The sequence below is a fragment of the Carettochelys insculpta genome, chromosome 5 (genome assembly GCF_033958435.1).
Source record: "Carettochelys insculpta isolate YL-2023 chromosome 5, ASM3395843v1, whole genome shotgun sequence".
NCBI classification, from domain to species: domain Eukaryota; kingdom Metazoa; phylum Chordata; order Testudines; family Carettochelyidae; genus Carettochelys; species Carettochelys insculpta.
In genome coordinates, this window is record NC_134141.1 from 51,847,785 (window position 1) to 51,875,150 (window position 27,366).

The 27,366-nt window shown below is 46.7% G+C and overlaps 1 protein-coding gene across 12 annotated transcripts in view; it reads right to left on the minus strand.

The window, feature by feature from the left end:
• The window catches only part of SPIN1 (spindlin 1), a 164,105-nt gene that overhangs the window by 27,056 nt on the left and 109,683 nt on the right, over positions 1 to 27,366 (minus strand). For 11 of the 12 annotated variants that reach the window (XM_074995081.1, XM_074995088.1, XM_074995084.1 and 8 more), the window contains 3 exons: positions 25,931 to 25,979; positions 12,805 to 13,058; positions 11,478 to 11,711 (listed from right to left, as the gene is read on the minus strand). In XM_074995081.1, coding sequence (XP_074851182.1) covers positions 11,478 to 11,711; positions 12,805 to 13,058; positions 25,931 to 25,979 — 537 coding nt within the window. Of the gene's footprint in view, positions 1 to 11,477; positions 11,712 to 12,804; positions 13,059 to 16,876; positions 17,853 to 25,930; positions 25,980 to 27,366 lie in introns of those variants that run through there. The other variant, XM_074995093.1, reaches the window with a different exon arrangement.

Sequence of the window (27,366 nt, forward strand, 5' to 3'; positions counted from 1 at the left end):
CCCGGAGGGCCCTCCTGCTGCGGCCGCTCCGGCACGTCTGGCTGGAGGGCCTTGTCAAGAAGCAGCACTTTAATTCTCATCTCCCTGTCTCTCCGTGCTCTGGTCGTTAATTTTGCACAGAAGGCGCATTTTTGTGCCACATGGGACTCCCCCAGGCACCTTATGCATAGACTGTGCCCATCGGACACTGGCATCGCCTCTCGGCAGGACTCACATTTTTTAAAGCCTGAGGAGGACATTGTTGGTGAGTCTTTGAGTTTGTTTGTGGGTACTTAGCACTTCTTTGTGCTGTTTCCCCGTCGGATGGCCTGCCTCCGCAGGAGGGTGATGGCCCTAGCTCCCGGCCTCCGGCGCTTGTTACTGGGACTGGCTTGAGCTGTCCCTCCGTAGCTTGTTTGTTGGTTGTTTTTTTTGTTTTTTTTTTTTTTACAAAATAACAACCGGTTATTTATGGTATCCTAAAGAACTGAAAAACTTTAAAGAGAAAACAAATAAAGTCGTTGAATACGCTATGTGGCTTTAGCCTAGTCGGATTCCGTCTGCAGCCGACGGCGGTTGAGAGGAACTGGCGGGGACCGGATCGCGCACATGGCCAGGAGCGCGCCAGGGAGCGGCGCGCGCCGGCGCATGCGCGGTCCGGCAGAAACTGCTTGGAAGATCCGATCTGCGGCGCCGGCCAAGCCGTCACCTATGGTGGAGCACCCACGGGGACACTCGAAGAAGAATATTTTTTCTTCCTATACGGAGGGGTATAAATACCCAGGGTTCTAAGTGTAGCTCTCGAGTCCTTACTGGAGTGGAGGACCGAGTCGGTTGAGTCTGCAAACAACTTTTGCGTGTCAAAGGGAAGATCCACAATCTTCGCCTGTAGGTCCCTCAGGATACCTGATGTCTGGAGCCAGGATTCTCTACGCATGACTACTGCTGTAGCCGTTGAGTGTGCTGCCGTATCCGCCACGTCCAGTGCGATCTGGACTCCCGTCCTTGAAGCTGCGTAGCCCTCTTGCACAATTGCCTTTAACACTGGCTTCTTATCTTCCGGAAGTGAGTCCATGAGAGAAGTAAGCCTGGAGTAATTAACAAAATTATGGTTTGCTAGGTGTGCCACATAATTTGCCATTCTCAATAGCAGGGTGGAAGAGGAATATACCTTCCTGCCAAACAGCTCTAGCTTCTTGGCATCTTTGTCTGATCCCCCCCGATTTGTACTGAGAAGTCTCTGACCTCTGCTGGGATGATTCGACCACCAGTGAGTTTGGTTGTGGGTGACTGAAGAGGAACTCCATGCCCTTTGCCGGGACAAAGTACTTCTTATCCGCTCTCTTGTTCATAGGCGGAGCGGAGGCTGGGGTCTGCCATATGGTAGTGGCTGACTCCATAATGGCTTCGTCCAGCAGGATAGCAATTTTGGATGAAGCCGGGGGTCTCAAATTTTTCAGGAGTTTGTGATGTTTCTCCTGCACTTCTGCCGTTTGGATGCCTTGTGTGAAAGCCACCCTTTGAAACAGCTCCTGAAACTGTTTGAGGTCATCTGGGGAAGCAACATCCCCAGGGGCAGTGGCCTCATCTGGGGACGATGAGGAGGAACCACTAGGGTAAACCTCCCTCGAACTCTCAGGTTCCTGCGGCCGATGATACACCCGCTCGCTGGAGGATTGCGAAGGGAAGTCTCGGGGTTCTAAAATTAACTCCCCTTGAGATCGCTGTGTTTCCATCCCCGGCCGGGAGTGTCCCCGGGGGTATTGGACAGCAGGAGGGGACCTGCCCCTGGGTGTATGCCCAGGGTGTCTGTGTCCAGCATGATAAGGACGACCATGGCAGCACGGGCACGGGTCTGGGGATGGAGACCTGGACCACTCCTGGGGTGTGTACCCCCGATGTCTGGGAGAGCGAGATCTCCACGACGAAACAGATAGCGGTGAAACTGGTTTGTGATAGTACTCCAAGGGATCCAGTCCCAGGAAGGGCGAAGGTGGCCCAACCCATGGTGACATTGGCTGGAGGAACGGAGAAGGGGGTTCTGGATAGGCCGGTGGAGAGCCCGACCTTCTGGGTGGCGTGTGCAGCATAAGGGTAGGGCTTGTTGATAGCAGCAGTGCAGCCCTATCCGGAGAAGGGCTGCGGTGCTGGGTTTTTCCTTTTACCTTTCTCCTCCCCTGCGGGGCTGGCGCCGCTCCCTCCCGCGCCGGGGATCTTGGCCCCGCTGTCGGCGCTGCGCTCGGCCCGCTCAGCTGTGGTGCCATGCGGATAACGTCCTCTGGTGCCTGCAGGCTCCTTGCCTGTTGACCCTGCACCATTGGTGCCGCGGGAGTCAGTGCCGCCTGTGGCGGTACCACTGGTTCCGGTGCTTGCCTGGCCGCTGCTCTAGGTGCCGCGCGTGCCGGCTGTTTTGTAATCGGAGGCTCAACCTCTGCCACATGCGCTGCTGCGCTGCCACTTGTCTCAGTATGCGGCTGGGGGCTGTGTGCTCCGCCCGTCCTGCTCGCTGAACCCACCGGCAGGGATCAGGCTGGGGAGACCTTCCTCCGTTTCTGCACCGAGGGGGTGAGAGAAGCCGCCTTCCTCTTGTGGAGCCCAGAGGGCCCTTCTGGTTGAGGCCTCTCCAGCAAGTCCAGCTGGAGAGCCTTATCAAACAGGAGCATTTTAAGCCGCATTTCTCTGTCTTTCCTGGCCCTGGCTGTGAGCTTAGCACAGTGGGAACACTTCTGGGTAACATGTGATTCCCCCAGGCACCGGATGCATTCACTATGCCCATCAGAGGCCGGCATAGCTTCATGGCAAGACTCACACTTTTTAAAGCCTGAAGAGGACATCGCGGTGAGTCTTTTTACTGTTAATAGGGTACTTGACACTTAATTCGTGCCTGTTTACCCGAGTCGCGGACACCAGCCTGCAAGGGGAGGCCTACTGGCCTTCATGTCCACTCGTCTTCTCCGCTCCGCTCCTCTCTCTCTCTCTCTCTCTCTCTCTCTATGTATATATTTTTGATATTCTCTTGCTCTCTCTCTCTTTTTTTTTTTTTTTTTTTTACCAGAAAAAAACAACAATTTACACATAGAAACACTATCTAATCTGACTCTGGCCATAGCCTCAGCGGATTTCGTCTGCAGCTGATGGCGGTTGAGAAGGAACTGGCGGGGACCGGATCGCGCATGTGACCGGGGGCATGCACGGGAGCAGCGTGCACCGGCACATGCGCGATCCAGGAGAAACTGCTGGAAGAGTTCCGATCTGCGGTGCTGGGCGAGCCCGACACCTATTGTGGAGCACCCACAGGGACACTCATAGAAGAAGTCAACTTCCACATGACAGTCCTAGACAATGCAGCATGGGAAGGTGGAGGGCAGCCATCTGTGGGGAAGGTACAAGTTCTCAGCTATCCTCGAAAAACTAGATGTACACAAATCCATGGGTCTAGATTTAATGCACCTGAGCGTACTGAGGGAATTGGCAGAGGTCATTGCTGAACCTTTGGCCATTATCTTTGAAGACTCTTGGAGATCAGGAGAGATACTGGATGACTAGAAAAAGGCAAACGTAGTGCCCATCTTTAAAAAAGGAAAGAAGGACAATCCAGGGAACTATAGACAGGTCAGCCTTACCTCAATCCCTGGGAAAATAATGGAGGGAATCCTCAAGGCATCCATTCTGGAGCACTTGGAAGAGGGGAAGTGATCAAAAGTAGCCAACATGGATTCACCAGGGGCAAATATTGACCCACCAATCTGATTAGCTTCAATGACAAGGTAACAGGCTCTGTGGACATGGGGAAGTCAGTGGATGTGATATACCCTGACTTCAGCAAAGCTTTTGATATGGTCTCCCACAAAATCCTTGCCCATAAGTTAAGGAAGTATGAATTGGATCCACGGATGGACAGAAAGCTGGCTTGGCAGGTCAAGCCCAACAGATAGTGGTCAATGGCTCAATGTCTGGATGGAGGTCGGTTTCAAGCAGAGTGCTGCAAGGTTCGGTGCTGGGGCCAGTGTTATTCAACATGTTTATTAATGACCTGGATGAGGGACTGGATTGCACCCTCAGCAAGTTTGCAGGTGACACAAAACTAGGGGGAGAGGTAGATACGTTGGAGGGTAGAGAGCAAATCCAGAATGACCTGGATAAATTGGAGGACTGGGCCAAAAGAAATCTGATGGGGTTCAACATGGAGAAGTATAGAGTCCTGCACCTGGGGCGGAAGAATCTCAAGCATTGTTATAGGCTGGGGACCCACTGGTTCAGCAGCAGTACGATGGAAAGGGACCTAGGGGTTATGGTGGATGAAAGGCTGGATATGAGTAAACAGTGTGCCCTTGTAGCCAAGATGGCTAATGGCATACTAGGGTACATTAGGAGGAGCATTTCAAGCCAAATCTAGAGAAGTAGTTATTCCTCTCTATTCAGCACTGTGAGGCCAAGTTTTAAAAGGATGTGGATGTGCTGGAGCAGGATCAGCGGAGGACAACAAAAATGATTTAAGGGGCTGGAGCACAAGACCTATGAGGAGAGGCTGAGGGATTTGGGCGTGTTTAATTTACAGAAGAGAAGACTTAAGGGTGATTTAATACCAGCCTTCAACTTATGGAAGAGGAGCACTAAAGAGGAGGGTGAGAAACTGTTCTCAGTGGTGTCAGAGGGCAGAACAAGAGTAATGGTCTAAAGCTGAAGAGGGAGAGGTGAGGATAGATATTAGGAAAAACTACTTCACCAGGAGGATGGTGAAACATTGGACTTTGTTGGTTAGAGAGGAGGTGGATTCTCCATCTGTAACCAACCAGGCTTGGGTTCCCCAGAAACGAGGCTGCACCCAGAAGGCAAGTGCTATATTTGGTTTATCGAAAGCGCATGACACCCGCAACGGGAGCCCCGGAGACACTGCAGTCACCGGTGGGGGAAAACCCGACGCGTTGGAGCTTCGCTCGGGGAGAGGCTCTGTAACAGGCCTCCTAACACTAGCTGATAAAGCTCAACTCATTAACATAAGATTGCCTAAAATTGCCTATGCATTCCTATCAGTATCTCTTGTGGCCTACTGCCAGCGTAGCCTTGAAGTCTTGGCAAGCGCGTCTTGTTCTGCAGTAGTTCCCATGGCAGGGTTAGTTATTTTGCAGCTTTTCACCTTGCACAGACTGGTCTGTTTAGATTCTCCTGAGGATTCACAGAGGGGTCGGACTGCACTCTCGACCGTTACAATGTCTTCTTGCACCCTACACCATCCTTCAAGGTTTTTAAGTCCCAGGTTGACACGGTCCTGGCTGGGATGACTTAGTGGGGGTTGATCCTGCTTGAAGCAGGGGACTGGACTAGATGACCTCCTGAGGTTCCTTCCAGCCCTATGATTCTGTGTCTGTCAATTTAATGTGGCAGCAATAAGTTGACTTTGTGGGGAGGTGAGGCTACTCACTCAAATTTATAAAATCCAGTGTTACAAAATCAATTTTAATAAATTTGAATTTATCTCACAGTGTCGACGTAGCTGGGTGTATGTGAATTCATCTAGTGTCATTTTAGCTCCTGTGATCTGTTATATTTAGTCAAACTATTACACAAAGGAATTAAAAAAACCTTAATTTTGCTTTCCCATCAAACTTGTGCTCTGTTTAAAACAATATTTTACAGAAGAAAACCTGTGTATATAGAGAGAATGGGTGGTGTTAGTATAAATTAATACAGTAGTCTTTTTATCCTTGTTTCAAATTGTATCATTTATGAAACATCCCTAACATTAAAATTAGGGCTGTCAACTAATTGCAGTTAACTCACATAATTAACTAAAAAAATTAATCAGTTTTAATACCACTGCTAAACAGAATACCCATTAAATTGTATTAAATATTGTAGATGTTCTTCTATATTTTCAAATATAGAAATTTCAATTACAAAACAGAAGACAACCTGTACAGTACTCCCCTTGTATTATTTGTATTACAGTAGAAGTAAACATAGTATTTTTCAACTCACCTCTTACAAATGTCACATTGCAATCTATCCTGAAAGTGCAACGTACGAATTTTTTTTTTTTGTTATATGACTGAACTCAAAAACAAAACAATTAAAATCGCCACAGAGTGCGATTAGCCATTTAAGTCTGTATATTCACAAAACAAAAAACAGTTCTGGAGCACTTTGAAGACTAACAAAATAATTTATTAGGTGATTCTCCAGATCTGAAGAAGTGGGTCTGTCCAATAAAAGCTCATCACCTAATAAATTATCATTAGTCTTTAAAGTGCTATAGGACTGCTTTTGTGTTTCGAAAAAAATTTGAAGTGCTACAGCAAGAATGGGGAGACTTTTCTGTGTTGCAGGCCACTGACCTAAGCAAATATTAGTTGGAGGCCACAAAAGGTGAGAAACAAAGAAGGAAACCAAACCTCCACTGATGTTGCCTCCCACTTAGATACCTCATTCTCCTCACAGTTCTGGCCCCATTGTGTGTGGATGGGGCTGGGTGAGGGGAATAGAAGGGGCAAGGTTTCCAGGACTACAGGTTGAACCTCTTTAGTCTGGTGCCCTTTGGACTGGATTGGTACTGAACCAGAGAATATGCAGAATCATTAGCAGTAAATAGTGTCTAGCACAGTGGTTCCCAAATTTTTCAGCATCACATCCCACCTTTGATTTTTGAGAAACCCTCAAACCCCTCAGCCTCTACTTTACCATCATCCAACCTTTTTAATAAAAAATTAAATTCATTATTTAAGATAAACACAAAAATTTGATATAAAAATATTACTGAAATTAAAAATAAGCACAAATAGGTTTTCTTGGCCCCTTGCGGGTTCCTGGTGCAACCCAAGCTGACCAGCTGCCTGAGCCCTATGCCAGCTGCCAAAGCTGCCCACCTGCCCAACACCTGTGCTGCCACGGACACCACCTGAGTCACCCGGGCCCCACATTGCTGGGGCCAGCTACGAACTGGGGCCAGCTGCCCAAGCCCCACGAGTTCCGCAAGCCAGCCACCTGAGGCCCTTAAAATGGCCACACAAACCCCTCCCCTCCCACAAAGCCAGGCACCAACCCCCTGCTCTCACCCCATCCCCCTCACCAAAGAGAGACAGCCCATAGGCCCCATCTAACACTGTCTTCCCCCTCAACTCACACTCACTCACCTTTACAGGAGGCAGCTGGAGCCCCATGGGTCTTTGCTGACTGCCAGTTTTATAGCGGCTGCGCTGGTCACCCACGTAAAATGGCAGGAACTGACAGCTGGAAGCAAAGGCCAGCTCTTTCTTTGGGTGAAGGGAATGAGGAGGAGCTGGGTCACCTCCTGCCCCCTCCCCCACCAAATTTCTTCATGCCCCCCCAGGGGGACACAAAACCATGCTCTGTACTTTGTGTTACTTGGCAGCAGGGGCAAAAGGGTTAACAACAGAGCAGAACATGAGATGACAGCGTCACCTGGCCAGTTGGGTCGCCATGAATTGGTCTTTGAAGAAACTGGTTGAAACTCACCCAGATGGCTGAGGGGTTAGCAGGCAGCTGGGGAAACTCCAGGGGGTGTGGTTGTGAACTCATTGCAGCCCTACCTGGAGACCCAGGACAATGTGCAGGCTTCTGGAAGATACTGGATGTTTGAACTGGGGGCTGCCCAAGGAACCCGGGAGAGACACAAAATAGACACCCCTGGACTTGTGGAGTGCTCTGGCTCGACCAGATGGACTATGTTCAATCTTTAGTTTTCCATGCTAACCTCAGCATTCTCAATGCCAAGTTTTGAGTGTTGAATGCTGCTCCATTCTCAAAGCGCCACTGTAGTGTCAATAAAAAACGTGTGGGGCTGCATTTGTACAGGTCTCTGCACAGGAGTTTGTCTCAGCCTGCACTTCCACGGCAGAGCTAATGGTGCGAGGCAGGAGTGCTTGAGTCCAGAGGTTCCCTTTTGGAGGCGTTGAGACCATGTGGCTACCAAGAAGGAAGGGTGAGTCGCTGGGTGCTAGAACACTGGTGGCGTTTCTCCAGGATGTTCTTCAAAAGCTGGGATGCAGTACCACCCTCCTGTGGATTTGTGACACTAGGTGATTGGCAGGGCCCAGCTTAGAATTGAGATATTCCTGGTTCCTACCCCTGTGCTCCTCCCACTGACCAGCACAGGCTCTGGCTGTTGTAATTGTATACGGGGTAATGAAACAGAGGCGGCCAGGGGGCCACAAGGGTAAGAAGTGGGAGAGAGGGAGCAGAAAGGAGTGAGTGGGGGGTGGGGCTTTAGAGACAGAAGTGATGCTGGGGAGCTCAGGGAAAGGGTGCAGCATGGGAAGCGTGGCCAGCAGCTCCTACATATTTTAAAGGGATCCTCTGTTGCCCTGACTGCATAATGCACTTTGTATTTGCAATGGACTCATCTGGCTTCTGCAGTTTTGATGTAAGCAATGGGCACTTAACTTATATTCACCAGGGGCATTGCACTAAATTTCTGCTGCGATTGGACAGACAAAAGACTTCAGCTAGCTCTTTCAAGTGGCTATCTTCTAAGCTGTCTCCAAGGGGTAGAAGATCTGAGCCTTTCCTCTACGTTTTGGTGAAGGTGCAGAATAAAGGATCACTGCTCTCAAGAGGCCCTAAGGCTATTGTGCTCTTGGCCAAAGCTATCTATGCAACCACTGGTGTTTTTTAATGAGTGAGATTTCCCATCTTCGGTCCAGGGATATGAAATCATGCAAGGTACCGGTGTACAGCAGACCAGGGATCACATTTGGTGATTTGTGCAGCACTCTTGGTAGCCTGTTACAATGTGCGCATGTTGGCAGTGTTGCACATCATGAGCAGTTTTTGGTACCAGGATTTTGTTTTGTGGGCAGGTCCCCTAGGCCAGTTTCAATCACTGAGATAATCACACTGGGGAATCTCGTCTCTTACTCATACCCTCATTGTTCACACTGATGCTTCCCATCTGGGCAGACTGCAGGGAACTTAACAGCTCAGCACTCAACTACCTCTCTTCATCCATGGGAAGGGGAAAGCTGCAGTGCTCAAAGACCGATCTCTGGAAGACCTCTGAACTGCTTCCCCGGGACTCTTGCTGGTGGTAGCACGTTTCCAAGCTGCACTGCTCCTGCCACACTCCAACTAATCACACACAGTACTTTGCATTTCTACAGTGCCTTTCACCCAGGTGTCTCCAATACTCACAAACTCAGCTCAGAACAATGCTGGGAGGTAGCAAGTGTTATCTTCATTTTACAGATGGGGAAACTGAGATACCAAGCTGCTAAGAAACTTGCTCAAGGCCACACAAAGCAAGTCAGTGGCAGAGTCGGGAATTGAGCTGGGGTGTCCTAACTCCCTCTCTCCTTCTCCAAACCAATAAGCTATGCTGCCTGCAGGCGTACTTTCTTCATGTCCCACAGTGCACGTTTCATGTGGGAAAGTGATGTGGTGCTGGAGTAGATTAGAATCTCCTTCCCCTTTAGCAGTCTTACCAACACTTACACTACTTACTAGGCTCTTAGAAGACATTTGGGGTAAATCAGAGAGAGATATGTAACAGCACAGAACACTGAAAGTCATACTGGTGGCTGCAAACAAACTTTATCACACCATGGGAAACTTGGTCACACCCGTGATAAGTGGACACCCGGACAACTATAATCATGCCAGACCATGGATGTTGCCTGATCAAAGAGGTTCAACCTGTAGTAGATTGCGTGCCCCCACTCCCAAGCTCAGGGGTGGGGCAAAAATTAAGGGATTCCGTGTGGGAGGTGGCTGCCGGAGAGCAGGATGGAGTAGCCTGGGCGGTCTATGAGGAAGATAGGGCACTTACCGCACAGCTCCGAGGGCCACATGTGGCTCTGTGCCCCCCCGCACTAATCCCACTGGCCACAATTCTGACCAATTGAAGCAGTCAGGGGCAGGGGAAAGCTTTCAAGTGAGTGCTTCTCTGTGCTGGCACCCCCAGCTCTGGGAAGTGGGAATGCCCATGCACAAAACCACTGCTTCCTAACATTAGGCAGAGCCAGCAGGCCTGACCAAGTCCTGGCTTGCCTGGGTCTGGCCCATACGGCTTGGGGCTCCACTCAGCCTGCTGCAGGGAGCCAACACTGGTGCTTCAACCATGCGGTGGGGGAGGGGAGTGGAGGGAAGAGGCTGGAGCTCACGTAGGCTCCTCACTGCAGGGAGTGGGGTGGGGTGGGGTGGAAGCCTCATGGGCTGGATCCAGGCAAGCTGTACATAGGATCCAGCCCACAAGCCATAGGTTCCCCACCCCTAAATTATAGCCTACAAGTCCACTCAGTCCTACTTTTTGTTCAGCCAAATCACTAAGACACACAAGTGTGTTTACATTTATGGATAACACTGCCTGCTTCTTATTTACAACGTAACCTGACATTCACAAGATGCTTTTGTAGCTGGCATTGCGAAGTATTTACAGGCCAGATATGCTAAATATTCGTATGCACCTTCATGTTTTGGGTCACCATTCCAGAGGACATGCTTGCAAGCTGATGATGTTCATTTAAAAAGAACATGTTAATTAAGTTTGTGGCTCAACTCCCTGGGGAGGAAGAATTGTATGTCTCTTGCTCTCTGTTCTACCCACATTCTGCATATATCTCACATTATAGCAATGTCAGATGATGACCCAGTATGTTTGTTTTCAGAACAGTTTCACAGATGACAGAATGCACAGAAGGTACCAATGTGAGATATCTAAAGACAGCTACAGCACTCAACCTAAGGTTTAAGACTCTGAAATGCCATCAAAAAACATCTGAGGATGGGGTGTCAAGCATGCTTTCACAGAAGTCTTAAAAGAGCAACACTCTGGAGCAGAAACTTCAGAACCCAAACTACCAAAAAAGAAAAGCAGACTTCTGCTAGCAGCTTCTGGCTCAAATGATGAAAAACAAACGTGTTTATCTGCACTGCTTTGGATTGGTATCAGGAAAACCATTATTATCAGCATAAATGCATGTCCTCCAGAACAGTGATTGAAGCACTGCACAAGAAGATGGCAACATTATCTCCTGCAAATGTAACCAAACTTGTTTGTCTGAGCAACTGGCTGAACAAGCAGCAGAACTGAGTGGACTCCTAGGCTCTAAAGTTTTACAGAGTTTCATTTCTGAATGCTGTTTCTTATACATAACCCTAGGAGTAGTAAGTTCAACTTGCACTGTAAAGAGATTTCACCACAATACTTGTATTAAGTTACCTGAAAATAATATTTCTTTTGTTATGGTGCAAATATTTATAATAACTATAAGCGCTATACATTGTACAGTCTGTTGTAATTGAAATATATTTGAAAAATGTAGAACACATCCAAAATATTTACATAAATGGTATTCTGTTATCATTTAACAGCACACGTAATCACAATTCATTTTTTAAACACTGACAGGCCTAATTAAGGTCATATGAAAGTTCTACAGAGTTTCTTCGCTCTTTCATTTTAGTAAACGAACAAACCCAATGTCCTTGGAAAATGGAGTTATTTTGTAGTTGAGAAGGAAAAAAAACCACACTGGAGTACTTACTGGAATCAGGCATAATGCGGAGATCACCTTCTTTATAGTCATCTAAGAGCTGATACATGTACAATACAGGATCCTTCTCATAGGTAATATAAAACCATGTGTTCATTATAGGAGCTCGAGCCAACACCATACCCCTCCACTCATCTTTTGAGCCATCCTCTGTTTCAAACATATGTTCCACAGCTTTGCCAATCATTGTATCTGCAAGGTGGGCATCACTGATTCGAGATGAAGCTGAAATATATATACAACATTGCATAAAATTCAAGACCGCTCAGAAGGATGCATACTGTATCTCCCATAGAAATCATAAAAAAGATTTCATTGAAATTGTTCTCAGGAAATAGACAAAACAATTACATGTTTTCATTTTCTGGGTATCTTTAGATTACAAAGATACAGAAATCTAGCAATGATTATTAAATAAGGGCTTTTCTACTCTGTCATTTAAAATAGTTATTTTTGATTAAATTCCACCAGTGGAAACACTTATTCTGGAACAAGAGCATCTACACATTAAGATAATCAGGTAATTCATCCACTTTAAATTCACACTACTATATTCCAGTAGAAACCGTAACTCATTGAACTTGCACTACAGAAAAGGAGAATTAGAAACACTACAGAAAACTAATTGAGCAGGTGCTACAACAACTTAGCTTCTATTAAAAATAAAGTTTTTGAAAAACGGGTAAGGGCTAATCAGAAAATAGCACTTGGGAAAAAAAAATTGACTGGAGTAAGTGCCTTCTGAAGCACTGATGACTTTTTGCAGCCAATAAAAAGCTGATCCAGTTTGAAAGTCAGTGATAACTGGCATGAATTCTGATTTTTTTTTTTTTGGTAAGTGTTTCAGGCATCCTCTAGGTTTTTAAAATTCAGAACTAGTACTGAAAACAAAACACAATTCAATTATCTCATTTTAAAAGAAATTTCTATTTTTATTACTTCTCACGAAAGGAACAAGAGAAAAACCTAATACAGGACCAGAGAAGATAGAATACAGTAAGGAAAATTCTCATGCAATTGAACTGTAAAATGTGATGTCTCACTACACATCAATGAAGTCACATTTAACAAAGATCAATCTAAGCACTATGTAAGCTTATTAGAGAGAAATCCTGGCTACGAAGAAGGTTGATCAGTAATATATAAACATTCCAATTAGATGACAGTTAGGAGTAAAATTCCCTTCTTGTTGCATAATAAGGAATACATACATATACGAATGAAAGTCCACAGATATGACAAACTACAATACAGCAGCTTGATCCAGCAACCCATTCACAGCAAGTCATATACGTATATGCAACCAAAACGCACTTACCAACTCTGTCTGGAAGGACTTCAAGTGCTGACACTCTTTCATCTTTGTGTAATTCTAGTCCATAAACACAATCAAATCCATCATACTTAATAAGGTAGAGAGAAGGATTTACAGGAACCTGATCAAGAACTGTCCCCTTCCATTGTGTTACAGGTCCACTCCCTTCTTTCCATCCATGCTGTATTCTGCACCCTACGATATTTCTTCGGGGCTGAGAAATGGGTTTGCTGGGTCCCACGTTGTTTCGATGCTTTCTGTATATAGATATAAACAGGTTTACTCAAGTATACAGAAAAAATGTTTTCATTCTATTTATAAGCCAGTGTAATTAAATGTTTTGTTTTAATACAGAAGTATTCGGTATTTCTCAATCCCTTTATGTTCATTTAACAATGCTGGACAAATTCTAATGCATCTTGTGTTACAGTGCACCCTCTACTTGAAAAGGCCCAAATACCGTTCTAATTATCTAGCAAACACGCTACTACCATGTCAAAAAGAAAAACTCTAGCTCTGTGACTTCTTGCTATTCTGTCAAATAATTTGCAACTAAGAGCTCAAATAATTTGCAATTAAGAGATCAAATTTCTGCCGAAACAAAAATTGCAGTTTTATCAGAATAAGTGTTTCAGAGAAATACACACATTTTTAACTTACTTGACAGGAAAAATCCAAAAGCTGCATTTCAATAGTTCTGGTTCAAATAATTTAATTTTTACTTTATTAAAATACTAAACTATATTCTGCATTACATGTGTCTGGAATGGTTTAGGTATACTTGGGTCTGCCTCAGCATGGGGAGCAGACGTAGGATTCTGGTTGGCCTTTTGAAGTCTCCTCCAGTCCCACATTTCCATGATCCTACACATGCAAGTTTATACTTTTCCTGAATCAAAACTGTGAAGTCATGTTTCTCTGACATTCAGTTTGTGGGAAATTTTGAAATTTCAGATTTTTGTTCAGATTTGGAATGATTTTTTGTAACATTAAAATTTTGTGTGGAATGAAAATTAAGTGCCAATGGCTAATTTAACCTCCTGACAGCACAACTCACCTGTCTGGGAAGCTCATTCAGTCATGAAAAAGGAAGTTTAATTAGAGCCATGCCTATATCTCCTATTACCAGGGCATCAATATTTGTCATATGCTTAACTTAACAGAGACCAATATAAAGGATCCCTCTTGCAACCCACAAGTAGAGTAAAAAATAGCCATGAGCATTTGTTGGTCAATAGGTGTTTTTTTGTAGTAGAGTATTTTATGCTTCTCTAACTCCAGTGTAGGCATGGAGAGAAAAGTAATTTTTCAAACAACCAGTAAAGGAAGCATTGCTTGAGAAGTGCTTATCAAACATGGGTGTAGCATGCAAACAAGAAAAATACTTTTGATGTTCCTTTTCAACACAATGTCACCAAAATCAGGTGTAAATGACAAAGTAGTATGGAAGATTCTCAGAAGCCGTGTCTACACGTGCACACTACTTCGAAGTAGCGGCACTAACTTCGAAATAGCGCCTGTCACGGCTACACGCGTCGGGCGCTATTTCGAAGTTAACTTCGACGTTAGGCGGCGAGACGTCGAAGTCGCTAACCCCATGAGGGGATAGGAATAGTGCCCTCCTTCGACGTTCAACGTCGAAGTAGGGACCGTGTAGTCGTTGCGCGTCCCGCAACGTCGAAATTGCCGGGTCCTCCATGGCGGCCATCAGCTGAGGCGTTGAGAGACGCTCTCTCCAGCCCCTCAGCTCAATGGTGGCCGCATGGAGCGGCCCCTTAAAGGTCCCCTCCCCCTCCCTTCCTGTACAGGAAGCTGAGGGAACGCGCAGGCGGCAGCCCACACACGCGGCCAGCCTGCACGTCCCTCAGCCACCCAACCAGCTGCGATGGCTGCCCAGCAGCCCCCCCAGCACCCCCAGGGGACCCCCTGCAAGGGGAGCCAGGGCAGCCAGCCCAGCCAGTCGGGCAGCCAGGCTGGCAAGCGGCAGCGGGGCCCCTCCTGGACGGAGGCCGAGCTGCAGGACCTGCTGGGGCTTTAGAGCGAGGAGGAGGTGCTCCAGGTAACGGGGAGCAAGAGGCGGAACGCGGATGCGTTCGCTCGGCTGGCCGACGGCCTGGCTGCCCGGGGTCACCCTGCCCGCACTCCTGATCACGTCAGGAGTAAGGTGAAAGAGCTGCGGCAGGGTTGCTCCCGGGCCCGGGATGCGGCCAGCTGATCTGGGGCCGCCCCCATCACTTGCCCCTTTTACAGGGAGCTCAGGAACATCCTGGGCCCCCGGCACACCTCCTCCCCTCCGGCCACCCTTGATACCTCGGCCGACGAGCCCCAGCAGGCCCTGCAGCCGAAGTCCGCCCCGGAAGTAAGCCCCGCACCCTGGGGGCCCCCCCCCGGAGCCCATCCCCGGGACATCGCGGCAGGAGGAGGAGGAGGAGGGGGGCTCCTCCTCTGCAGAATCCGGGCTGCAGAACCTCCTCCTGCCATCCCGGAGCAGCAGCCGGGCCTCCGCCCCCCGGGGATCTCCGGACCGTGGGAGCGGACCAACAGGTAGGTACCCCCCTCTGGTGTACACCCCTGGGCTTGAGGGGCAGGGGGTAATAGATATGTGTCCAGGGCCCCCCACAAGCTCACATGGCCATAGCCACAAGGACAGCAGGGCCATGGCCCTCACAGCACTGCATCAGCCCCTGCCCCCCCCCCCCCCCCCCGCACAACAGTGCCATGCCCCATCCCCGGGCCAGGGGGGAGCGGAACCTCGAGGGGCCCCCGCAGCAGCAGCATGTGATGGAGTGGGGGGAGTGCCAAAGGGAGACTCAGGCTACATATGAGCAACAAGAGCCGAATAGCTCCCAGGGGCAAAGGAGGATCCTGGGGCTACAGCTGGCAGGTGACACCTCTGCCCTGAACAAACAGGAGGGAGGAGCCGAGCTGGCTTGGAATTGGGGGGGAGGGCGGGGTCCACAGGTAGAGGCTAGGGGAAAGGAGAGCTGAAGGCAGCCAGCCTGAGGAGGGGGAAAGCTGCATCCCAGAGGAGCCCCCCTTGGGGTCTTCTCCCCACGACGGGTTGGAAGGACTGTCTCTTCCGACAGCTGGTGCTGTCACTCCTGGCAGGAACTGGGCATCTGTGGCCTAAGAAACCTCTCCTGCTCTCAGACCCTGAGGGGTGAAGTGAGAGTTGCTCCCACCAGGGGACGGGGTGCAGGGCAGGGGGACCCCTGAACCCCATCCATCACAGCAGCATCTCCCGGGGACGGGGATGGGGAACCTGCAGCACAGGGCTGGGGGGACAAAGGCCACAGCTCGGGGCCCACACTAATGCCTGTCTCCATTCTTCTTCCCCGCTCCTCTCCTGTGTCCCGCACCTGCACCATCGGAAGGACCGGAAGAGAGCGCCAGCGAGGCCTCAGTGGTCCCGGAGAGCCCTCCGGGACCATCGCTCCAGGCCAGCCCCTCGGCCGAGGACCGACCGGCCCCACGGCGGGCTAGACGGCGGACCCCACACCACCACCACCCGACGGCGATGGACCCCCAGCTGCTGGCCATCCACCGACGGCAGCTGGAGGTCGCGGAGCAGCAGCTGCAGCTGCAGGAGCGGGCGCTGGCCTGGCGCCAGGAGGCATGGGGGGCCCACATGGAGACTTAACCGCCTGGTGGACTACCTGGCGCCCCATGCCGCGCCGGCCGCCGCAGCGCCCGCCCTGCCTGCTCCACCAGCCCCACCACCAGCTGCTCCGCCCGTCGCCGTCCCGTCCGCCGTCGCCCCGCCACCCACCGCCGAGGGACACCTGGAGCCACCTGAGACTCGCCGGGCATCATATCTTCCGGTCCAGCCCGCCCCCAGCCAGCCCCGGACAGGGCTGCAACTGCGGCAGGGCTCCCGGCCGGCCACACCCAGTGCTGGGCTATAGGGGCGAGGGTGGCCCCCACCCTTGTATATAGTTTAAAGTTATTATTTGGTGCCCCCCGTTTGCCCCGTCCCCCCCATGTAAATAGTTCTCCCCTTTATCCTCCCTGGTTTTCTTTTTATTCATGAGGACACTTGCTTCTTAGTATTGTTTTATTTTTGTACATATTAGTTTGTTTCCACGTTTGTATATAGTTTGTTCTTGTTTCATATATTTACAGTTAAAAAAAAAAGTTCTGAAAGAAAAAGAAGTTTAAGTTCAGCCACAAGTGCATGCTGTCATTTGTCCAGGAAAAGTGGGAGGGGGGTGCGGTGGGGTGCTCCATGGTGTGGGCGTTGGGGCAAGAGTGTGGTGGAGGAAGGGGCGGGCAGTGGGGGGCCTGGGCAGAGTTCACCCCACGGCCTCATCATTGAAGTGGGCCTGCAGGGCCTCCCGGACCCGGGTCCCTTCGGGGTCCACCTGCCGACTGGGGGCAGCAGGTGGCTGGACGTCTGCCCTGCTGGCCTCCGCAGCCCAGCCTTTGAAAAAGGTCTCCCCCTTGCTCTCCACCAAATTGTGCAGGGCGCAGCAGGCACACACAATCTGGGGGATGTTGTTGGGGCCCGCATCCAAGCGGGTCAGGAGACATCTCCAGCGCCCTTTGAGGCGGCCAAATGAGCGCTCCACCACCTGGCGCGCGTGGTTCAGGCGCTCGTTGAAGCGCTCCTGGCTAGTGGAGAGATGGCCCATGTACAGGTGCATGAGCCACGGCCGGAGGGGGTATGCCGCATCTGCGATGACGCAGAAGGGCATGGTGGTGTCCCCCAGAGGGATCTCCCGCTGGGGGATGTAGGTCCCCACCTCCAGCCGGCGGCACAGGCCCGAGTTCCGGAAAACCCGGGCGTCGTGGGTGCTGCCAGGCCAGCCCACATAAATGTCCTGGAAACGTCCCCGGCTGTCCACCAAAGCCTGGAGGACGACAGAATGGTAGCCCTTGTGATTCAGGTATCGTCCTCCACTGTGATGCGGGGCGCGGATGGGGATGTGAGTCCCATCCAGAGCCCCGAAGCAGTTGGGGAAGCCCAGGGTGGCAAAGGCCGCGATGGTGGCATCTGGGTCCCCCAGCCTCAAGAGCCTGTGCAGGAGCATGGCGTTGATGGCACGCACAACCTGCAGAGAAAGCACATGGGACAGCACCAATGAGGGGTGAGCAGGGTGTGCGTGGTCCTGCCCTGCCCTCCTCTGCCCGGGCCCCCCTCCCCTGCCCTGCCCTCCTCCCGTGGGTTCTCTTACCTCCATGAGGACAGCCCTGACGGTGGCCTTGCCGACACCAAACTGCTGCCCCACAGATCGGTAGCTGTCAGGAGTGGCCAGCTTCCAGACAGTCATGCCGACCCGTTTCTGCACTGTGAGGGCATGCCGCACGGCCGTGTCTTGGTGCCTGAATGCGGGGGTGAGCCACTGGCACAGCTCCAGAAATGTCTGCTGGCTCATCCTGAAGTTCCTGAGCCAGCGGTCGTCGTCCCACTCCCCAAGCACCAGCCGCTCCCACCAGTCGGTGCTGGTGGGGTAGCTCCACAGCCGCCGGCGTGTGAGGCGGGGGGTGGGGCGGGGTGCTGCAGGGGTAGGGGTTGAGCCCTGCTGCCCTGGGGGCATCTCCTCCCCTGGGGCAAGGAGGTGCTCAGCTGCCTCCTGCATGGCATGGGTCAGGGCAAGCCCTGCTCCTGCCGGGAGGGCTGGGTGGACCTCTAGCTGCTGCTGCTGCTGGGGGTCCATGACTGCGGCGCCCGGGGTCTGTGTGCCTATGGCTCCTCAGACCGCGTGCTGTGCAGGCTGAGTGTGTCTGGGAGGGGCCCTTTAAGGGAGCGGCTAGCTGTTGCCCCGGAAGCGCTAGTCTGCCCTGTGACCCTGTGTGCAGCTGTGCCTGGCATCCCTATTTCGATGTGTGCTACTTGGGCGTGTAGACGTTCCCTCGCTGCGCCTATTTCGATGTTGGGCTGCGCAACGTCGAAGTTGAACATCGACGTTGCCGGCCCTGGAGGACGTGTAGACACTATTCATCGAAATAGCCTATTTCGATGTCGCTACATCGAAATTAGCTATTTCGATGTAGCGTGCACGTGTAGATGTAGCCAGAGACAGCAGTGAGGATTAGTAATCCACTTCTGCTCCTCTCTCTTCAGTGGTTTAGTCTTTCTTTATGGAACCTGCCATTAAAAATAAATAATTTCCAGCAAAAGCCACCTGCCACTGGTTAATATCGTCAATTCTTCATCAATTATAGATGTGACTGATATTACTTTTGTTATCTGACAAGGTACCAAACTGGCTAATAAAAGTCTTATTTTTGTAAGTCAAATGACAACGTATAGCATCTATACAGAAACTATACAGTTACCAGTATACTGTAGCAATTTTAAAGATCTATATATAATTTTATATATTACTTATTTTAGCTTGCAATAACATGCACCATTAACAGAATATTCATATACCTGTCCAATTAAGATAAATCATATTTTCTCATGATAAACAGATAATTTCAGTGTAGTTTTAGAATAAGTATTTACTGTCAACCTCATTTAACCTGGTGCAAATTTCTACACACAATTATTAGAAACAACGACACAAACAATGTGCATCATGCTCCAAAGATGGCAAATTTCTCAGCAGTAGCAAGCAGCCTCTCAGAAAGAAAGGTTACTTACTTTACAATACTGAAGCTTGACATGCATAGTCCTTAATGGTATTCATGTTACCCATGCACCTGAGACTCGAAGACTTTTCAGTAGCAAGATCCATTGACGTGTGTCTGTACCTTATCCACCTCATTCTCCAAATAAAGGGCATTAAGGAATGATGTGGTCTGAACATCTCTACAGTTTCTAACTCTACGCTGAATCAAGAGATGAAGATAATCTAACCTCACTTTGTGTACTAATCCCTATGAGCATCCTCACTGTAGCTGACTTCAAAACCAACACTCACAGAAAGAGGGTGTAAGAAAGTATGCTGTACCATAGACTGAAGGTCAAAAGGCGGCTTCCAAGGCTGAAGCTTGAGCAAAGACATGATGTCCAATAAATATGTGATTTGAGCCCCAGGGTAATAGCCTACAAATTTTTGAGGTGATTTTCTTCCAGGGAGGACAATGAGGTAGCTTGTGCACTGGCTGGGCTGACCTAGACACACTGTAGATAAGAGCTTTCATAACCTGATAGCCTAAGAAGACGCAATCTAAGCTTCACTTACAGTCTTTGCAAAGAGACTGCTTCTCATTTCAGCCTCTGAGATGGAAAACAATTTCAGCAACTTCCTAAACGAGTTTGTCCTTTGTGAGTAGGCAAAACTCTGCAGACGTACCTGTTTATCATCAGGTTTGAGGAGAAAATAGGCAAATCTGATTTATGAAAAACTGACAGGGAACTAATGGGCGCACCTGAGATACAATCTCAAGGATAACATATTTCTAAGGCTATGTCTATACTATGAGATAGATTTGACTTCTAATAAATTTGTTTTTTTAACTCATTCTTATGAATTCAACTTTAAGTATCCTCAAACCTAGAAATTCAGCCCACCATTTCTCCGTGTCAACTTACCACATCCTCATTGCCTTATCCAAGTTTGACTGTGTTAGCAATGCATTGTGGGTACCTATCCCATGATGCCTTAGCCCTATTGCTTTCTGGGGGGTTTGTACCAATGAGTTGTGGGGAAAAAACAATTGCTGTGGTTATTTGTGGGCGTTTCATGTTACTATCCCAGGATTCACAGCATCCACTAACAGCACAAAAACAAACCGGAGACTGCACCATTTTCTCCAGCACATTGCTAGCGCAAGCATGAATCCTCACATGCTTCAAGTCATTGCACACACCATTATGGCATCTTGGGAACAGCTTCCTCAGGCCCCTGCTGGTTGCCCCCTTCCTGCTGGCACCGCAGCTCTTCTTGGTTCACCCCGGACTTCAGATCAGGGCACCCAGAACTAGACACAATACTCCATTTGAGCTCTAAACAGTGTAGAGTTGAGTCCTACAGAAAACTAGATCACTGAAAACCTGCAACTCACAAGACTGTCTAGTTCACGAGGGAAAAGAATGACCGTTCTCCCATTTGGAAGGAATGCATTATTTCCCAAGACAGTACAGGTAGATCTTATAAAGACCTGCACGGCAGGTGACCCCGTTCAAAAAAGGCATGGAATGTTACTGAAAAAAACTTCCTGCCACAGGTGTATGGAGAACTTCCTGGACACTACAGTACTAATCAAGGATGGCCTGATCAGTACCACACTGTACCGAAAACCTACTGATCGCTATACTTATCTACACCCTTCTAGTTTCCATCCTGCACACGTAACTAGATCCATTGTTTACAGTCAAGCTCTTAGGTACAATCGCATTTGCTCTGATCCAACTGACATAGACCAAAAACTACAAGAACTTTACCAAATATTCATAAACCTGAATTATCCACCAGGAGAAGTAAAAAAACAAATCGACAGGGCCAGACGCATACTCAGAGATCAACTACTCCAAGATTGGCCCAAAAAAGCCAAGAACAGAACACCACTGGTCATCACCTACAGCCCCCAACTCAGACCACTGCAACAAATTATTAAAGACCTACAACCTATTCTTAATCAGGATGCTACACTCCAGAAAGCCCTGGGTGACATGCCTGTTCTCTCCTACAGACAACCTCCCAACCTCATGAGGATCCTTACTAACAGCCACAGTCTATACCCCAGGAACACCAGTCCTGAAACCTTTCCCTGCAACAAAGCCCACTGCCAGCTTTGTCCACATATCTTCTCTGGAAATACCATCACTGGACCTAACCAGGTTACTCACAGAATCACAGGCACTTTCTCATGCTCCTCTACTAACATCATATATGCCATCATGTGCCAACAATGCCCAGATGCTTTGTATATTGGACAGACTTCTAACTCCCCTAGACAAAGGGTCAACGGGCACAGACAGACATCAAAACACTCCAGATCCACAAACCAGTTAGTCAACATTTTAATGGAATGGGACAGTCTGTCAATGACCTCAAGGTATGTGTGTTACTGAAGAGAAATTATAGCACCGTTTTAGAGAGAGAAGTGGACGAGCTGACTTTTATATTCAAATTCGGCACATTAACACATGGTTTAAATCGTGATGGGAACTTTCTGAGTCACTATAGGGGCTCGTCTGCATACTTGGCTCAATCTAATTCTTGATCTTTCCCCCAACCCCTCCACTCTCTGATTTGCTTACCTTGATTATCTTTTTTTGATTTGTCCTCCTTGCTTCCTGTTTTTGGTTCTCTGTGTCTTAAATATTGAGTCTGTTCTGGTCTGGCTATGGTCTGAAGAACTGGGTCTGTCCCACAAAAGCTCACCTAATAAACTATTTTGCTAGTCTTTAAAGTGCTACTTGACTGCTTTTTGTTTTGATATGCTCACCCACAGTGTATATCAACAGGGACTTGCAGTTTTTTTTAACTCAAAACAAAAGCACACACAGAGCTTGGCAGAAATCCAAGAAATGGCCAAGAGTGAAATCTGGGGAAAAAATGACAATAGAGTGTTTCCATCCTTCTATAAGTTGCTGACATAGGAAGTCTACAGATCCACCAGATCTAATTACATTTATATATCCACTGGGGTTTCTAATGAGGGAATGAAATTCCTCTGCAGTTTAGTTCAGCTGCAGACCTACATTCCCCATGAAGAACTTCTTGGTGGGCAGTTCAGTGTTTTAATTTTCAGATTTCACTTGCCAAAATTACATGCAATCATCAGCAGTATCTTCTAAAAAGGCATTGCTTGGCCACCTTGGCACCACAGATAAGCTTTTCCAATTAAATACAGCAGAAACATTGAGTTCAGTGTTTGTTTTTAATAGGCAGCTTCTGTTAAGTACATTTTCAAAACATGCCTGTTTAAGATATAACAGGCCTCTACTAATTACTCTTAACTTTTCTTACTGAATATATCCACTGTGATATCAGCAATATTCCATTTGCAAAGAATCTATAAGATGAAATTTGTTCCTGAACATTGAAAATAATCTGATTTGGTGTTCGATAAATTTACTTCAACAGAGTCTCATGCTAAAGACATCTTTTAATTAACTGTTTGGAGAAGAAGCCTCATTCCTTTTTGCATGCTGATAAAAAAAAATCTATTAGAACAAGTGGTCAAAGAGACACGGCCAAGTTAAAACAATTTTAAACAAGTTTTTGAACATGTTACTAATACCTTAGAATTAAATTTAAGTTTATAAAAATGCCCCCCACTATAAATAATATTTATGCTTTACATTTCACTATTTTTAGACATCATAAACTTTTCTGTTTCAATTTTGTTTATGCGCCGTTTTACTTTCTAATTATAGTGCATATAGTTATTCAATATTGGGACTGCAATGTTTAAATAAAACCATTATTTTCAGCAAAAGCAAATGCCATAATCTTTGCAGCTTATATTTTGCACCTTAGCTACTTTTAAAATAGTCCAAAGATTTAGAGCTGATAGCTTCCTTCAAAACACAGCACTACTAAAAGAAAGCATCAGGAACACAAAGTTACATGGTTAAAAGCAAACCAGTATCTCTTCCAAAAGATACAGAATTTAAGGATAACTGCTTGCAAGAAGTGTTTTACAGTCAAGGAGATGTCAACCAGCTTTTTACTGTACTGAGATTTACAACTTCAAATTAAGGTTATACAAGATATGAGTTATTTGGAAGGTGCAAAACCAATCTGACAAAAGTGAGATTTCTTCTTAAGGGTTTAGTATTTATACTAAAAATTAATTAAAATTAAATATGCAGTTTAGTTGAAAACCCCAAGTTAAATCTCCATATGATCCCCCATATGCTTTATAAAACAATGATGTTTACTCTTGCAGTCCAAAAATGCAACTTTTACAAAAGGTGCTACCATCCCTTATAAGTACTGCAGAGTTAAAAGTTATGCAGAGAATAAGCTGCCCCCTTAGTCAGAGATGTTCCTTGAAAAACACAAAACCAGTTCTTTGAGTTACTGAAGTGAAATGTGAGTTTGCCACCACGATTGCACTCTACAACAACTACTATACTTGCATTTCCTGACGCAGAGGGAAATATTTTAAGGGCAACTGAGGTTGCATGAAAACAGCTGAAACACTGTGTGCTTTTTATATTCTGTTTCCAAATAATATTCATGTCCACTTATACCTAAGCTACCACCAATTTTTAGTTCTGTGATCCATTCCTTTGCTGGTCAAAATGAGGTCTAATATAGAATTCCTCCAAGTTGGATGGAGTACTGAGGAACATTACTTGAACATATTTAAGATATTACTAATAGTGACCAAGAGCTTTGGATTGTCTCACACTGTTTTGAAGAAGAGCATACATTGAAAAAGAATAGGTTTTTGCACTTTGAAAGAAATTTTAACAGTGACACAATGCACGTGCACTCAAGCTAGTCGGACCCAACCAATTTAGCTGATAAAAATGAGATCAAACATATCCTGAAGATCGTATCTTCTCCTTCAGACTAGCTCTTTCCATCATCTTTACTTCTTAAACTCACAAGATGAACAAACTAATTCCTTTTGGGGAGGTGGGGGAGAAAGGAACTGTTGCGAGTGCAAAGAGATATTCTTACAAAAATATAAAGGCATCCTGTCGTAACGAGAGGCTTGGTGTAAGGCTAAAGGCCTAGAACAACAGTCAATGCTTTGTTAACATACAGCAAAGCTAAAGGCCTCAAGCCTGAACAGTAGGTTAAAGCAAAAACTGTGCTAGGCAGATCCTGCACACAGGAATGCAGCAAGAGACAGAGCTGATAAGTCACAGGGCCTAAACACACATAAAAACACCTAAAAGCACCAAGAGCCAGGCACTTACTGACACAAACACATCCTGCTTAGTACTATGCACTACTGATAGATAACAGCTTAGCACCAGGTACATTCTGACCCACGTTCAGGAACAGGTCGTAATGACAGCAGGATGGATAGTGTTGTTTTGATGGTACCTCCATTATTCCCCAAGTTAATGGGTAGATCTAGTTACGTTAAGGGGTGTCAATGTACTACAATGAGGGGGTTGCACCTGGATACGTAACTTGTTTATACCTGTGTATAAAAGTGTGTGTAACAGGTGTCAAACAATCTACAGGATGACAGAGCCCCCTTGCCGTCAACTGAGTTGTGTCCATTATAATGGCATACGCACGTACCAATATAAACTGTGGAGTCATATTGGAGACTCACGAGGGTGTTGGAGACCATACGTGAACAATAATCCTGGCTTCACTGCTTTTGTACCTCACTTGCTTTGTGGATCTTGGGGGCTCTCTGAGGTCTGCAGTGTTGGCTAACCACAGAGTCTACACACTGCGGTCCAAAGAGAGCGCACACACGCGGCCAAAGTGATTAACATCAAAGGGAGCAGACTGGGTATCCGAGCACCGTTCCAGTAGAGATGCCCAATCACACATCCATATAAAAACGTTGCTGTATTCCCAGTCAGCCCCTTTGAAAAACTAAGCCTGAGCAAGCTCCATAGCAAAGATGTGTTTGAAAGTAAACTACTGAAACACAAGTAATAGTAAGAAATCTATTGATGTCGGCAACTATTTTCCAGTAAAAATACTTGATGAGAATAACTTAATACTGACCTTGTCATTATGCACCCTTCAGGGCATGGCTATACTTATTGTGGATTGATGCATCAGAGGTCCATCTTTTGGGGTTTGATTAAGTATAACAGGGGGGATGTACTAAACTGAATGTTGAGGATGCTCCCATTGACCTCACCCTGCAGAGACTGTGCCGAAGTTCTAATCAAGGTACTTCGACTAGAGCTATGCAATTAGCATAGGTGGAGTCGAGTATCTTAATTCGAACTTATCCCCTAGTGTAGACCTGGCTGCTGGCAATGAAGTTTTCCTTCACCACTTCCTCTCCCTGAAGTCTTGAAGCAAGTTACAGCAAACCATTCCCATATGTCTGTTTTTCACATGATGGCACTATTCAAACATCAGTGAAAAAAACAGCATGTAAACAAAAAGCAGTGTAGAAAACAAGTGTGTATATAATAGCGGAACACGATCCCACACTTTTCCTTGAACAAAAAGTAAAGGCTGGAGCAGCAGTTATAAAAACACAAACACATACTTTCACAATAACTCGGTGACAACACGGAGAAGTACAAACAGCAGAAATTCACTGAAAATAAGTTTTAGAAATTGCTTACTTGTGAGCGGTTCTCTTCTTCATCATGCTGGCAGACACTCCTGCATGCCCTGTAGAAGAGAAAGCAGTACATAAGTGACTGAGATATTAGCTGATTATGTTCATGCAGACAGCTAAGAAAGGCTGCTGTTTTTTTGACATCAAGATGTAAATGAAGTTCTGCAATTGTACAAGGAGTTAAATACCTAACACTAAAAAACAAGAATGTGAGTATCATGAGTTAAAACATTAAAATGTGTCAGGAGGTAAACTTGTGCTAAATACATTTTTACTCGGGTATGAGATTAAAACATTTTACAGAAAAAAAGTGAATAGCACTAACTTAAAAAACACCACAATTTTATATGGCCATTTTTGTTAATCAGAAGTTCAAATGAAAGATATGATAAAAAAACCCGAAACTTCACTGCTACCATAATTGCTAAGGAACAAATACTGTAAAATGTAAAATTAAGGAATCAAGTTTGCTTCTTACTCTGAATACCTACCACTGACTAGTTCAACACTTAATTTTTGTCTATTCAGCCCAAGGATTAAGAACAATACAAACATTAATCTATTTCAATGATGATTAAATAAAATTTTGTGGCATATAATGAAGTTATTTCACATGTCTATGGTAACCTAAAAAACCTACACTCCTCATTCATTCCATTTTTCTGTAAATGTACTAAAATTACTAAAGTAAACATGACTAGACAAAATGCACACAGTACATAGCAGGTGGTAAACTTGATTTTAAAAAAAATAAAACTATATTGGTTAAATTTAATTTGGATAAATTACTAAAATTTCTCAATAAAAATAACAGTTACAATGAAATCTCATCACTAACATGGCTACATATACACAGACAGTCTCAAAAATGAATTTATGATTCTAGTCTTTCCAGCCTATCTACCAGCTCTTGCCTCTTGAACGTTTTGGGCTTTCAATTTCATAATTTACAATTTCAAAATTACATGTGCAAAGAAGGGCAAGCTGGATAGGATTGTTTTAGTTCTGTGCTTATGTTGTGGTGGATCTTGGCCAAGCAAGGCAGGCAGAGGACTTAGTTAATAAATTGTCTTTAAGACCATGGGACAATGTACAGAAAAGGACATATAGGCAGAATAGAAAGGAACAGTGGAGTGCTCTGGAAAGAAAAAATGAAGACATTATTCAGCACACACAGCTTCCCATATTCCCCCACACTTTTGTGAAAGAAAAACTGTCATAGCTTCTGGGCACAAGAGAGACCTGATCTAGGAATATTTTGAAGAAATCCATTCCCTCAATAAAAAAGAAAAACAAGTCAAGTGCAAGCAGTGCAAAAAGATGATATAAGGTCTAGATTCAAGCATGAAACACAATAAGGAAAACTGCTTACGGGGTGAAAATGATGTGGAGGAAGATATGGATCTGGCAGAGTAGATCAAATGGTCAGTAACTTAAACA